The sequence below is a fragment of the Dioscorea cayenensis genome, chromosome 7 (genome assembly GCF_009730915.1).
Source record: "Dioscorea cayenensis subsp. rotundata cultivar TDr96_F1 chromosome 7, TDr96_F1_v2_PseudoChromosome.rev07_lg8_w22 25.fasta, whole genome shotgun sequence".
Classification (NCBI taxonomy): Eukaryota; Viridiplantae; Streptophyta; class Magnoliopsida; order Dioscoreales; family Dioscoreaceae; genus Dioscorea; species Dioscorea cayenensis.
The window spans coordinates 27114984-27126846 of record NC_052477.1 but is presented as its reverse complement, the minus strand read 5'-3'; the positions used below and the strand labels follow the sequence as shown (position 1 = coordinate 27126846).

General features: G+C 37.8%; 1 protein-coding gene and 1 non-coding gene across 2 annotated transcripts; one reads left to right on the top strand and one right to left on the bottom strand.

The window, feature by feature from the left end:
* Positions 1 to 6624: 6624 nt before the first annotated feature.
* On the bottom strand, positions 6625 to 6732 carry LOC120266058. Its single transcript, XR_005537902.1, has one exon. It is a non-coding gene; the product is annotated as a small nucleolar RNA R71 (small nucleolar RNA).
* A 132-nt stretch (positions 6733 to 6864) lies between these two features.
* On the top strand, positions 6865 to 11424 carry LOC120265278. Its single transcript, XM_039273154.1, has 4 exons — positions 6865 to 7087; positions 7189 to 7666; positions 7787 to 8703; positions 9398 to 11424. Exons 1-4 carry the CDS (start codon positions 6865 to 6867, stop codon positions 11422 to 11424), a joined length of 3645 nt encoding a protein of 1214 aa, XP_039129088.1.
* The last annotated feature ends 439 nt before the right edge of the window (positions 11425 to 11863 follow it).

Here is an 11863-nt window from a genome sequence, read left to right as displayed (position 1 = left end):
CTCCATGTCGAGATGGCTTTCCCATCTTCTTTTTTCAAACAAACTGGGGCCTAATTAAAGATTCTTTAATTTCCTTTTGTGAGTACTTCTTTGAAGGAAGTGCAAATTTAGATCGTCTTAATTGGATTCACATAGCGCTGATTGCCAAGAGCAACTCCCTTGAGAAGATCTTTGACTTCCGCCCTATAAGTCTAATAAATTCCTCATGTAAAATAATCTCCAAAGTGCTAGCCAATGGATTAGGGCAAGTGATAGGCTCTCTTGTCGATGATTCCCAATCAGTATTCATCAAAGGTAGGTGCCTTGCTAACTACATTATCGCAGCCCAAGAAATCATCTTCCATCTTCAAAAGCAAAAGCTCCTAGGTTATGTTTTCAAAGTCAAATTCGCAAAAGTTTTTGACTCCTTAGACTTGAATTTCCTCCTTGATATCCTAGCAGCTAAAGGCTTTAGTTCCCGTTGGAGATCTTGGATCTTTACCCTCTTAAGCTCTTCCAAGGCCCGAGTTCTAGTTAATGGGGAGCCACATGACTTCATTCGTTGCAAATGTGGACTACGCCAAGGGGATCCTCTTTCTCCACTTCTTTTCACGCTAGTTGCATATACTCTAAGTGTGATGTTCACCCATGCTCTTAGGAACAATATTTTACTGGGTGTACCCATTGGCCCCGCGGGGAATATATGTTACCTTCAATATGATGATGACCTCATCATCTTCATTGCTGGTGACCAAGAAGACCTTCTCATCATCAAGTTTATTCTTTATCTTTTTAAAAGCTCTTCAAGACTTTCCATCAATTATAATAAGAGTTTTCTTTACTCTACTAACTTCGGTTTTCAACCTAGTGTCATTTCCACCTCGATTCTTAATTACAATAGGGACTGTCCCCTCACATACCTAGGAGTTCCAATTTCTAGAAGTCACCCAAGACGACAAGACTAGACGAAATTAACCTTTTTGGTTCAAGCTAAATTGTTATCCTGGAAAGCTAATTATCTTTCTCTTGGGGATCGCCTTACTCTCCTCAATTCTGTTCTTTCTGCTATCCTTACATACTGGATATTTATGTTCAAACTATTGACTTGGGAAATTAATGAGATAGATAAAATACGCAGAGATTTTCTTTGGAGAAGACCGGATTTGGGTCGGAAAGGTTTACATTTGGTGATCTGGAACAAGTTATGCCGGCCACGCAACATGGGTGGTTGGGGTATTCTTAACCTCAATTCTTTCAACAATGCCCTCCTAGCCAACTGGTGATGGAAAATCTACACTCGAGCCCAAGGGTCTTGGTCTAAAATCATTTACTTAAATTACTTTAGTAGACGACCACCAGAGCCACTTTTTCACACACCACCTAGAATCAAATCTTTCTTCTGGGCTAGTATTACTCTGATTCTGTCTACTTTCAAAGTTGTACCTTGAAAACAGTGGAAAATGGTTCCTCTACATTTTTCTGGTACGATAACGGGCTAGACAATAGAGTTCCTAAAGACTCATGGCCTGATCTTTTCCTTAGTTGCTCTGAACCGTGGAAAATGATTAGACAGTTTTTTGCTTAATACCTTTTTTTGAGAGTCTTTCTTGATCGCTTCCATCACTAATGATTCTTCTTCTACTCTTCAGTCTCTTCCAGATTGCTCTTCTACTCAGGATGATGTGTTTACTTGGACCCTGGAGAGCAAAAGATCTTTCTCATTTCGCTTTTTCTATAAATTCCTAATGGATGGTGGACTGCAAAGTCCTCTCTATCCTAATTTTTGGAAAGTAGATTGCCCAAGTAAAATCACACTTTTCTATTGGCTAGCTAGTGAAAACAAAATCTCAACCCTTACCAACCTCACCATTAAAGGTTGCAACATCCAAAATGCCTCCAAGACATGTGTTCTTTGTCATAGAAATTCTAAAACAGTGGACCACCTTATGATTCACTGTGCATTTTCTGAACGTATATGGAGTTTCTTCATGCATAATATAAATTCCCAATCATGTCCACATTCCATGGTAGAGGTTTGGAGTACCTAGATTCCTTCCCTAAATGTGCATCTGAGAGCTTTCTAGGATCTTCTTTCTAGAGCAATATTCTGGAGCTTATGGTAGGAAAGAAACAATCTCATTTTTTAATTACAAGTGTCTTCCCCCAGATTCCATATTGCGTAAAATTTCTCATATGCTACTTTCTTGGAATTCTGCAGCCAGGGACATGCACCAACACCTACCTAGAGACTCTATCTAGATCATCAAGTATTCCCTTGATTTTCTGAGGGCTAGATTTGTTGACCCCACCAGTAGCACTACACATACCCAGGAGTAATTCCCCGTCATCCTGACTAAAAAGACCTCTGTTGCCTTAGGTGGACCTCACCACTTTAGTCGCTAGCTGTCCCTGCTGATATTTGTGTCAACCTCACCCCTGGTGGTGCCCCCTTTTTTCTCTTGTTTGTTTGCTTTACTGCTTGTTTTATTTATTTTTTGTTCCTTTTTCCCTGTTGTTGAGTCTGTTTGTACTTGCTCTTTTGTTGGATCTTTTTGGTTTTCTAATAAATCTGTGGTTTATCCACTTTTCTCAAAAAAAAAATGTCGGGTAAAAAATCTTTTCCAAATATGAGTGGAGAAGATTTTAAAATTTCAACTTATATTTATAAAAAGAACTTAATCATAATTGCTTTGCTAGCGAACAAACCGTATAGGATATAACCATATTATTTTATTTTATTTTTCTCATTAAAATTTTGGTTTTAACTTATCACAAGATGTTTAAAAAAGAATTGTCATATTTATACTAAACGGAAATAACCATTTTTGTAAAGTTTTTGTCTTCTTCCGTGGACCCCAATGTTTGGAGGATAATGTGAGATTAGAGAAGATTAGAGATGATAATGGGTGGTTCAGGAGTGAGTTTTACCTACCCGCTCTCCGCACCCGTCTCTGCCTCTGCTCCTGATACCTACTGGGTTTTTAAAACTCCGACCCATAACCCAACCCAATGAACTCTAGGTTTCATTATGTAAATATCTTTTTTTATTGAATACACATGATTTATTTAATTTCTATTCAAGACAAAAGCATTTTATATTAACAAGAGATGCAATTTTTTGTATTATGAAAAAAAGGGGTGAAGGGAACCTGATTTTTTTTGGTCAGTTCTGCTTGACTGTGGAATTCCACATTCCTAATGGTGATGGAGTTTGGCTTTGTACCTCAGTTTACGGACCTAATGATAGACATCTCAAACAATCATTTTGGAATGAAATCCGTATCTGTAATTGTGGTAAATCCCTTCCTTGGGTTATTTGTGGGGATTTTAATGCCATTTTCTCTACCTCAGACAAGAATAAAGGCATCCCTAACAAAGATGATATCTCACAAGCCCAATATCTTAAACGTGATTTAAGTCTTTCGGAACCACCTACTTCGGGTAGGCTTTTCACATGGACTAATGGACAGGTCAACCCTACGTGTGTGAGACTTGATCGCTTTCTTGTTAATCAAGACTGGTTAAGCCGTTACCCGATGATTAACCAGTCATGTCTCCCCAGATTTGGTTCTGATCATGCTCCCATCAAGCTTTCAACTGGACACCACACCATTAAACAACACCATTTTAGATTTGATCGAGTCTGGTGCTCTGTTGATGGTTTTACTGAACTCATTCAATTGTGGTGGGAGGAGTTGAGCCCACATGGTTGTGGGGCTTCATTATCGCTAAAAAACTCGCTTTTACGTGTTCCAAGCTTCGTGAGTGGGCTAAATCAACTTTTGGCTCCATCAAGCTGCATAAGCTTAACATTCTTCATGAAATTGAAAACTTAGAAGAGATCAAGGATTTTCGTAGCCTTTCTGAGGCTGAGCTTAGCAAAGTTTCTGAGTTGAGGCAAACCCTTAGTAATTCTCTGGCCCAAGAAGAAGTGTACTGGCGCCAATGTTCACGCATAACTTGGCTCAAGGAAGGGGATTCCAATACCAAATTCTTTCACGCTGTGGCAAACGGTCGGCGTAACCAAAATTTCATCTCCCATATTGTTCACAATCATTCCACTTATAATGAAACTAGAGACATTGGGAAAATCTTCACTTCCTTATTCCGTTCCCAATTTGGCACTAAAAGACACTCACGTTTCCATTTTGATTGGGATAGGCTGCTTTTAAATAAGGATATGATTGATCTTACAGCGTTAGAGGCCCCATTCACTCAAGACGAAATTAAAAGAGCTACCTTTGAGCTTGGAGCCGATAAGGCCCCTGGGCCAGACGGTTTTCCTATTTTCTTTTTCCAAAAGTTCTGGCCTATAATTAAAAATGACTTGACTGCTCTCTGTCAAGATTTTTTTAATGGCTCGCTAATCTGAACGTATCAATTGGGCGAAACATTGTTCCGATCCCTAAGGTCAAGTCCCCGAATTTTGCAACCCGACTTTCGCCCTATTAGCCTCATCAACTCTTCTCTCAAAAATCATCTCGAAAAATTTTTGGCCACCGGACTTAGCAAAGTAATTGATTCTCTTATTGAGTCAACACAATCCGCCTTCATTGCAGGTAGATGCATTTTGGATAATATTGTAGCAGCTGGGGAGACTATTTTTAGCCTTCAAAAAAGGAAGCTACCTGGCAATATTCTTAAAGTGGACTTTGCTAAAGCTTTCGATATGGTGGATTGGGACTTCCTTTTGGATCTTCTCAAAGCCAGGGGTTTTGGAGTTCGGTGGATTGGTTGGATTCAAAGCTTGTTATTTTCCTCCAAAGCCTTTATTCTGGTTAATGGCTCCGAGAATGTGATGAGTATAATTTGCACTTAATATATAGACCTTCTTTAACTCATAATGAATTAAATTTGAATTATTTTGAACCAATTTTACTCCTAATCTTATTGTTATTACATTGTAGGAAAGAAAGAAAATGATTTGAAGGAAGAACATGTAAAAAGCACAAAATTGGAGGAAGAAGAGCAAAACAGAAAATCTAGCGCCTAGGCGCTAGCATGCAGCGCTTAGGCGCTACAACATCAAGAGGTGCAAAACAGAAAGTATAGCGCCTAGGCGCTACAGTCTTTGGCGCCTAGGCGCTACCCCGATTTTTATGTTATAAAAGGGGCTAGGGTTGAGACGAAAAGGGAGGAGAATTTCGGAGATCAAGAGATCGGTAGCGAAGTTTCGGCGCGGATTCATTGCCAGGCTTTAGTTTTTAGTTTTTCTTTGATTATTTGATTATGAACCTTGTTAATATGTCGAACTTTGCAATCATTATGTTCTAAATACTTTTTCTAGGGCTACGATGTAGCCAGACTATGAAACCCTAGATTCATCTTTGTTTAATTTAATTGATGCTTGTTTCAAGACTATGTTGGATATTTTAATCTATGCTTAATGCTTGTGATTGCTTGATCACCAATTGCATGATTATTAATTTGATTTGAGACCGAGAGGTGATAATTGAATTAGGTCTTGGTTGAAATTGTACAATCATCATAAGATAGAGATATTTATGAGGTTGTATGCATCATTATAAATTTCTAGAGCTTAATGAGTTCCATAGGTTCACAGTTATCTCAGAGATGATGTTAACTTATCTAGTGGAATATGCTATTGATGCTTGAGAAAGATCAATATGTAATTTAGGGAAATTTGATGACAATATAAGAAACAAACATTGATTGATTGAATTAGATGATCTAGGTGGAATTAGTCTAGGTGAACTCGGAAACCCTAGAATCTCTTGACATTGATTTCTCCTTATCTCTATCTCTCTCTCTCTAGTCCTTGAATTAGATTTTCTAAATTAAACTTCTTCAATTTCATTAATCAAGTAGAATTAGGGTTAGTAATTTTGGTAATTAATAAGCTCAATCCTCGTGGGAACGATACTCTCTTATCATTATATTACTTGTTTGCGGTAGCGTATACTTGTGTTATATAAATCATAATCAACAAGTTTTTGGCGCCGTTGCCGGGGATTGTGTTCTTTATTAATATCAAGAAAAAAAAAAACTCTAGTTTCACGCAATAATTCATCGTTCTTGATTTGTTTTTCTTTTCTCTTTTAATCAAAATTGTTAAAATTGAATGCGAAAAATTTGGTACTCGAAAGTCTCATACCTTTTGACTACGAAAATAGAACGTACGTGTCGCAGGAACAGGAAGGAGAAAAGACTTACAAATAATCAATCGCCAGAAGCTATGGATAATCATGAGGAAGCAAGAGCTGGGGACAATGCACCAGCAAATGAGCAAGTATTTAATAATCCAATGGTGGTCAATCAACCAATGGTTTTACGTGATTATACGATGCCATCAATCGGCATTCAACCTGCGATTAGGCGGCCGATCATTCAGCGAACAACTTTGAGTCGAAGCCGGGTGACTCTTCAAATGATTCAAGCAATTCAGTTCAATGGGCTACCTAATGAAGACCCCAATCTTCATATCGCGAACTTTCTTGAAGTTTGTGATACATTTAAGTATAATGGAGTGGACGATGAAGCGGTTCAGCTACGTCTATTTCCTTTCTCTCTAAGAGATAAAAGCAAGAAACCGGTTGAATTCATTGCCACCAGATTCCATTGTGACATGGGATGATCTTGTTCGAAATTCCTTGCCAAATTCTTTCCACCGTACCAAAACAAAGAAAGATGCGGATTGAAATCAACAATTTTTGCTCAATATGAAGGCGAAACATTATATGAGGCATGGGAAAGATACAAGGAATTATTAAGGAAATGTCCTCATCATGGGTTGCGTAGTGGATGCAAATTCAAAAATTTTTTTACCAAGGCTCGAACAGCACCACCAGAACACTAGTGGATGCATCTGCAGGTGGAGCTTTAATGAAAAAAACTATTGATGAGGCATATGAATTGCTAGAATATATGGCTGCTAACAACTATCAATGGCCTAATGAGCTGAAAACATGCCAAGGAAGGTGGGCTGGAGTACATGAGATAGATGCTATTACCAACCTTTCAACCCAAATAGCAGCTCTCTCAAAGCGATTCATGAATAATAATTTGCTAGCAAATGCGATGAAAGACTACATCTCCGGGCTTGTGAAATGTGTAATGGGCCTCATCAAAGCTTTGAATGTCCAAACTGGTAATTCTTTTTCGCAAATGATGACGATGAGAGCAAGCTCAATATGTGGGGGAATTTCAATAGGCAACAAGATAACCCCTACTCCAATAGGTATAATCCAGGATGGCGGAATCATCCTAACCTGTCTTGGAAAAATAACTCAACCATGCAGGAACAGAGCAACCCACCCCAAGAGAAGAAAATAAATCTGGAGGAAGCAATGGCTCAGTTAGCTACAACTCAAACGCAGTTCATGAATGAAACTCGCACTAGCCTGCAAAATCAGTCTGCACAAATTAGGAATTTGGAGGTTCAGTTAAGTCAAATGGCAGGTATGCTAACAGAGAGACAACAAGGAAACTTGCCTAGCACATCTGAGGCAAATCCAAGAAAGAGTGGCAATGAACAATGTAGTACAATTACTTTGAGGAGTGGAAAGGAATTGAAGATGGCAGAGAAAAAGTCTGAGTCTGTAGATCAGAAGCATGAACAAGATAACCGTGAACACAATAAATCTGAAGCTCCGATTGAAGCACCATTATCTCAAGATAGATTTACAAGAATCCCTTTCCTCATACTGAAGAAGAATAAACTTGACCAGTAGTTTGCTAAATTCTTAGATGTATTCAAGAAGCTTCACATTAATATCCCATTTGTCAAGCTCTTGAACAAATGCCAAGCTATGTGAAGTTCATGAAAGAAATTCTTTCAAACAAAAAGGAAGCTTAAGGATTATGAGAGCAGATCAGCACTTTCATCAAGAATGCAGACGCAATCTTGCAAAAAGAAGTTGCCACCCAAACTCAAGGATCCAGGCAGTTTTACCATCCCATGCTCGATTGGGAATGTGGTGTTTGAGAGGGCATTATGTGATTTGGTAGCAAGTATCAATTTAATGCCCTTATCAATCTTCAAGAAGCTTAACTTGGGAGAAGCGCGGCCTACTATAGTCACATTGCAACTAGCAGATTGTTCATTGAAGCATCCCAGGGGAGTAATTGAAGACGTTCTTGTCAAGATAGATAAGTTCATATTTCCAGCTGATTTCATTGTACTTGACATGGAAGAAGATAAAGATATTCCAATTCTGCTTGGCAGACCATTTCTAGCTACTGGGAGAGCACTTATTGATGTGCAAAAGGGGGAATTATGTCTTCGGGTCCAAGAAGAAGAAGTGACTTTCAATGTTTTTGATGCTATTAAATATCCTCAAGCAAGTGATTGTTGCTTTCGTATTGATGATATGCAGGTAATACTACCAAACTCAGTGAAATTACAAGATTCCTTGGAGGCCAGCTTAACTCAAGAGTGTATTGATGATATAGAAGAGATGGAGGTGAAAGAATATCTAGAGTGGATGGATTCTTTTGAGCCAAATAGGAGGAAGTACTTTGAACCATTGGGACAAAATCCTATATGTCTCATTCCATCTATTAACAACCCACCAATTCTTGAATTAAAACCTTTACCAACACATCTCCGTTATGCATATTTGGGAGAATCCACTACCCTACCGGTGATTATTTCATCATCACTTTCTCTTAAAGAAGAAGACAAGCTATTGAGAGTCTTGAGGGAGCACAAATCAGCAATTGGATGGTTATTAGCTGATATTAGAGGAATACGACCATCTATGTGTATGCATCGAATTTATTTGGAAGATAATAGCAAGCCATCCATAGAAGCACAAAGAAGGTTAAACCCGACCATGAAAGAAGTGGTCAGAAAAGAAATATTAAAGTGGTTGGATGCTGGGGTAATTTACCCAATTTCAGACAGTTCATGGGTGAGTCCAGTGCAAGTAGTGCCTAAGAAAGGAGGAATGACAGTGGTCAAAAATCAAAACAATGAGTTGATCCCCACAAGAACAATAACTGGTTGGAGAGTTTGTATCGATTACAGGAAGTTAAATAAAGCCACACGAAAAAGATCATTTCCCTCTTCCTTTTTATTGATCAAATGTTAGATCGATTAGCGGGACATGAATATTATTGCTTCTTAGATCGTTACTCAGGTTATAATCAAATTGCCATTGCTCCAGAAGACCAAGAGAAGACCACCTTTACATGTCCATATGGCACATTTGCCTTCGAAGGATGCCATTTGGACTATGTAATGCGCGAGCACTTTTTCAAAGATGTATGATGGCAATTTTTTTCTCGACATGGTGGAACATATAATTGAAGTTTTTTTATGGATGATTTCTCCGTTGTTGGAAGCTCATTTGACAATTGCTTGGATAATCTACAATTGGTGCTCGAAAACGATGTGAAGAAACCAACTTAGTGCTGAATTGGGAAAAATGTCACTTCATGGTTCGTGAGGGTATAGTATTGGGTCACAAAATTTCATCCAAAGGCATTGAAGTTGACCGAGCAAAGATTGAAACAATTGGAAAGTTACCACCCCCAACATCAGTTAAAGGAGTTCGGAGTTTTCTTGGTCATGCTGGATTTTATAGAAGGTTTATCAAAGATTTCTCCAAGATCGCCAAGCCATTATCTCATCTTCTTGAGAAGGGAGTCTCTTTTGTGTTTGATGAAGAATGTAAACGGGCTTTCTTTATTTTGAAGGACAAATTAGTATCAACACCCATAGTTGTGACTCCAAACTGGGAATTACCATTTGAACTGATGTGTGATGCAAGTGATTATGCAATTGGAGCTGTTCTTGGACAACGTATTGATCGGGTATTCCATGTCATCTACTATGCAAGTCGAACCCTTAATGAGGCACAACTTAATTATGCAACAACAGAAAAAGAATTATTGGCTATCGTTTTTGCCTTTGACAAATTCCGGCCATACTTGATTGGGAACAGAGTTATTGTTTTTACTGATCACTCAGCAATTAAATATCTCTTAGCAAAGAAGGATGCAAAGCCAAGACTTATTCGGTGGGTGTTATTATTACAAGAGTTTGATTTGGAGATCAGAGATAAGAAGGGTTCAGAGAATCTCGTTGCAGATCATCTTTCACGACTAGAGTTAGCTAATGACATGTTGCCATCAGAAGTGCCTATTGGTGACAATTTCCCAGATGAGCAAATACTTGCAGTATCTCATAATCGGCCTCCATGGTATGCTGACTATGTAAATTACCTTGCAGCTAATATTCTTCCACCCGAATTGTCATACCAACAAAGAAAAAAGTTTCTCTCTGATGTGAACCATTATTATTGGGAGGAACCAGTTTTGTACAAGCATTGTGCTGATCAAATCATAAGGCGTTGTGTTCCTGAAGAAGAGATGGAAGATTTGTTGAATCATTGTCATACACTTGAGTGTGGAGGACACTTTGGGGGTAACAGAACTACTGCAAAAATTCTTCAGTCAGGATTTTATTGGCCAACCTTATTTAAAGACGCTCATGTTTTTGTCACTTCTTGTGATCGCTGTCAAAGAATGGGAAATATTTCTAAGCGGAATGAAATGACTTTGAAGAACATGCTTGAAGTAGAACTGTTTGATGTATGGGGCATAGATTTTATGGGACCTTTTCCTTTGTCATATAATAACAAGTACATCTTGCTTGCAGTCGACTATGTATCCAAGTGGGTAGAAGCTATAGCAACTCATACAAATGATGGTAAAGTGGTGTGCAATTTTCTTCAAAAGTTTATTTTCACAAGGTTTGGTGTTCCACGGGCAATAGTAAGTGATGGAGGTTCACTTTTTTGCAACAAACCATTTGAATCCCTATTATTGAAGTATGGAGTCAAACATAAAACATCATTAGCATATCACCCGCAGACCAATGGACAAGCAGAAATATCTAACCGACAAGTAAAACAGATTTTGGAGAAATTAGTAAGCAATTCTCGTAAAGATTGGGCTAAGAAACTAAATGATGCATTATGGGCATATCGCACTGCTTTTAAAACACCAATTGGAATGTCCCCATATCGGCTAGTCTATGGTAAAGCGTGTCATCTTCCTGTTGAGTTGGAACATAAAGCTTATTGGGCTATGAAGCAGTTGAATATGAGCATGCAAGCAGCAGGAGAGAAACGTATTTTACAATTAAATGAGCTCGATGAATTTCGAAATGAAGCTTATGAAAATGCAAAAATTTATAAGGAACGAACAAAAGCTTGGCATGACAAATTCATCTTGCGCAAAAACTTTTTGCCAGGACAACAGGTATTTTTATTTAACTCAAAGTTGCGACTATTCCCAGGTAAATTTAAGTCAAAGTGGTCTGGACCATTCACCATCACCAAGGTGTTTCCTTATGGCGTCGTGGAGATCAATCAACCCGAAAAAGGAGCTTTCAAAGTTAATGGACAGAGATTAAAGCTATATTTTGAGGGAAATTTTGACAAAGACAAAACGAATATCGTCCTTAACTCACCATAAAAAATAAATAAAGAGAAGTCGTCGGGCTGAGGACAATAAACCAAGCGCTTCTTGGGAGGCAACCCAGGCATTTCTAATCCTTTATTTTATTTTATTATTATTTTTCTTTATTTTTGAACCTGTGCTAGTATTATTATTATTATTATTATATTTTTTTCTTTATTATTATTATTAAAAAAATTATTATTATTATTATTATTATTTTTATTTTTTTTTTTTTATTTTTATTTTTTATTTTTTTCATTCTAGCTATCTTATAGGTGTGTCAAAAGTGTTAAAAAAAACAATATAAATAAATAATAATTAATTAATCAAAAAAACCTTAAAGGTCTAGACAGAAAGTGGGGCGCTCAGGCGCCACATATGTAGCGCCTGAGCGCCATGTGTCTATTTTATTTTATTTTTTTTATTTTCTTAAAAAAAAAAGTGATAAATATAT

Bases quoted from the DNA above. Each gene is read 5' to 3' on its own strand.
- LOC120265278 (XM_039273154.1), top strand. From the start codon at position 6,865: ATGGCTGCTAACAACTATCAATGGCCTAATGAGCTGAAAACATGCCAA. The intron at 7,088-7,188 runs GTAATTCTTTTT...GGTATAATCCAG, and splicing joins AGCTTTGAATGTCCAAACTG to GATGGCGGAATCATCCTAAC. The intron at 8,704-9,397 runs GTATGCATCGAA...GTGAGGGTATAG, and splicing joins AGGAATACGACCATCTATGT to TATTGGGTCACAAAATTTCA.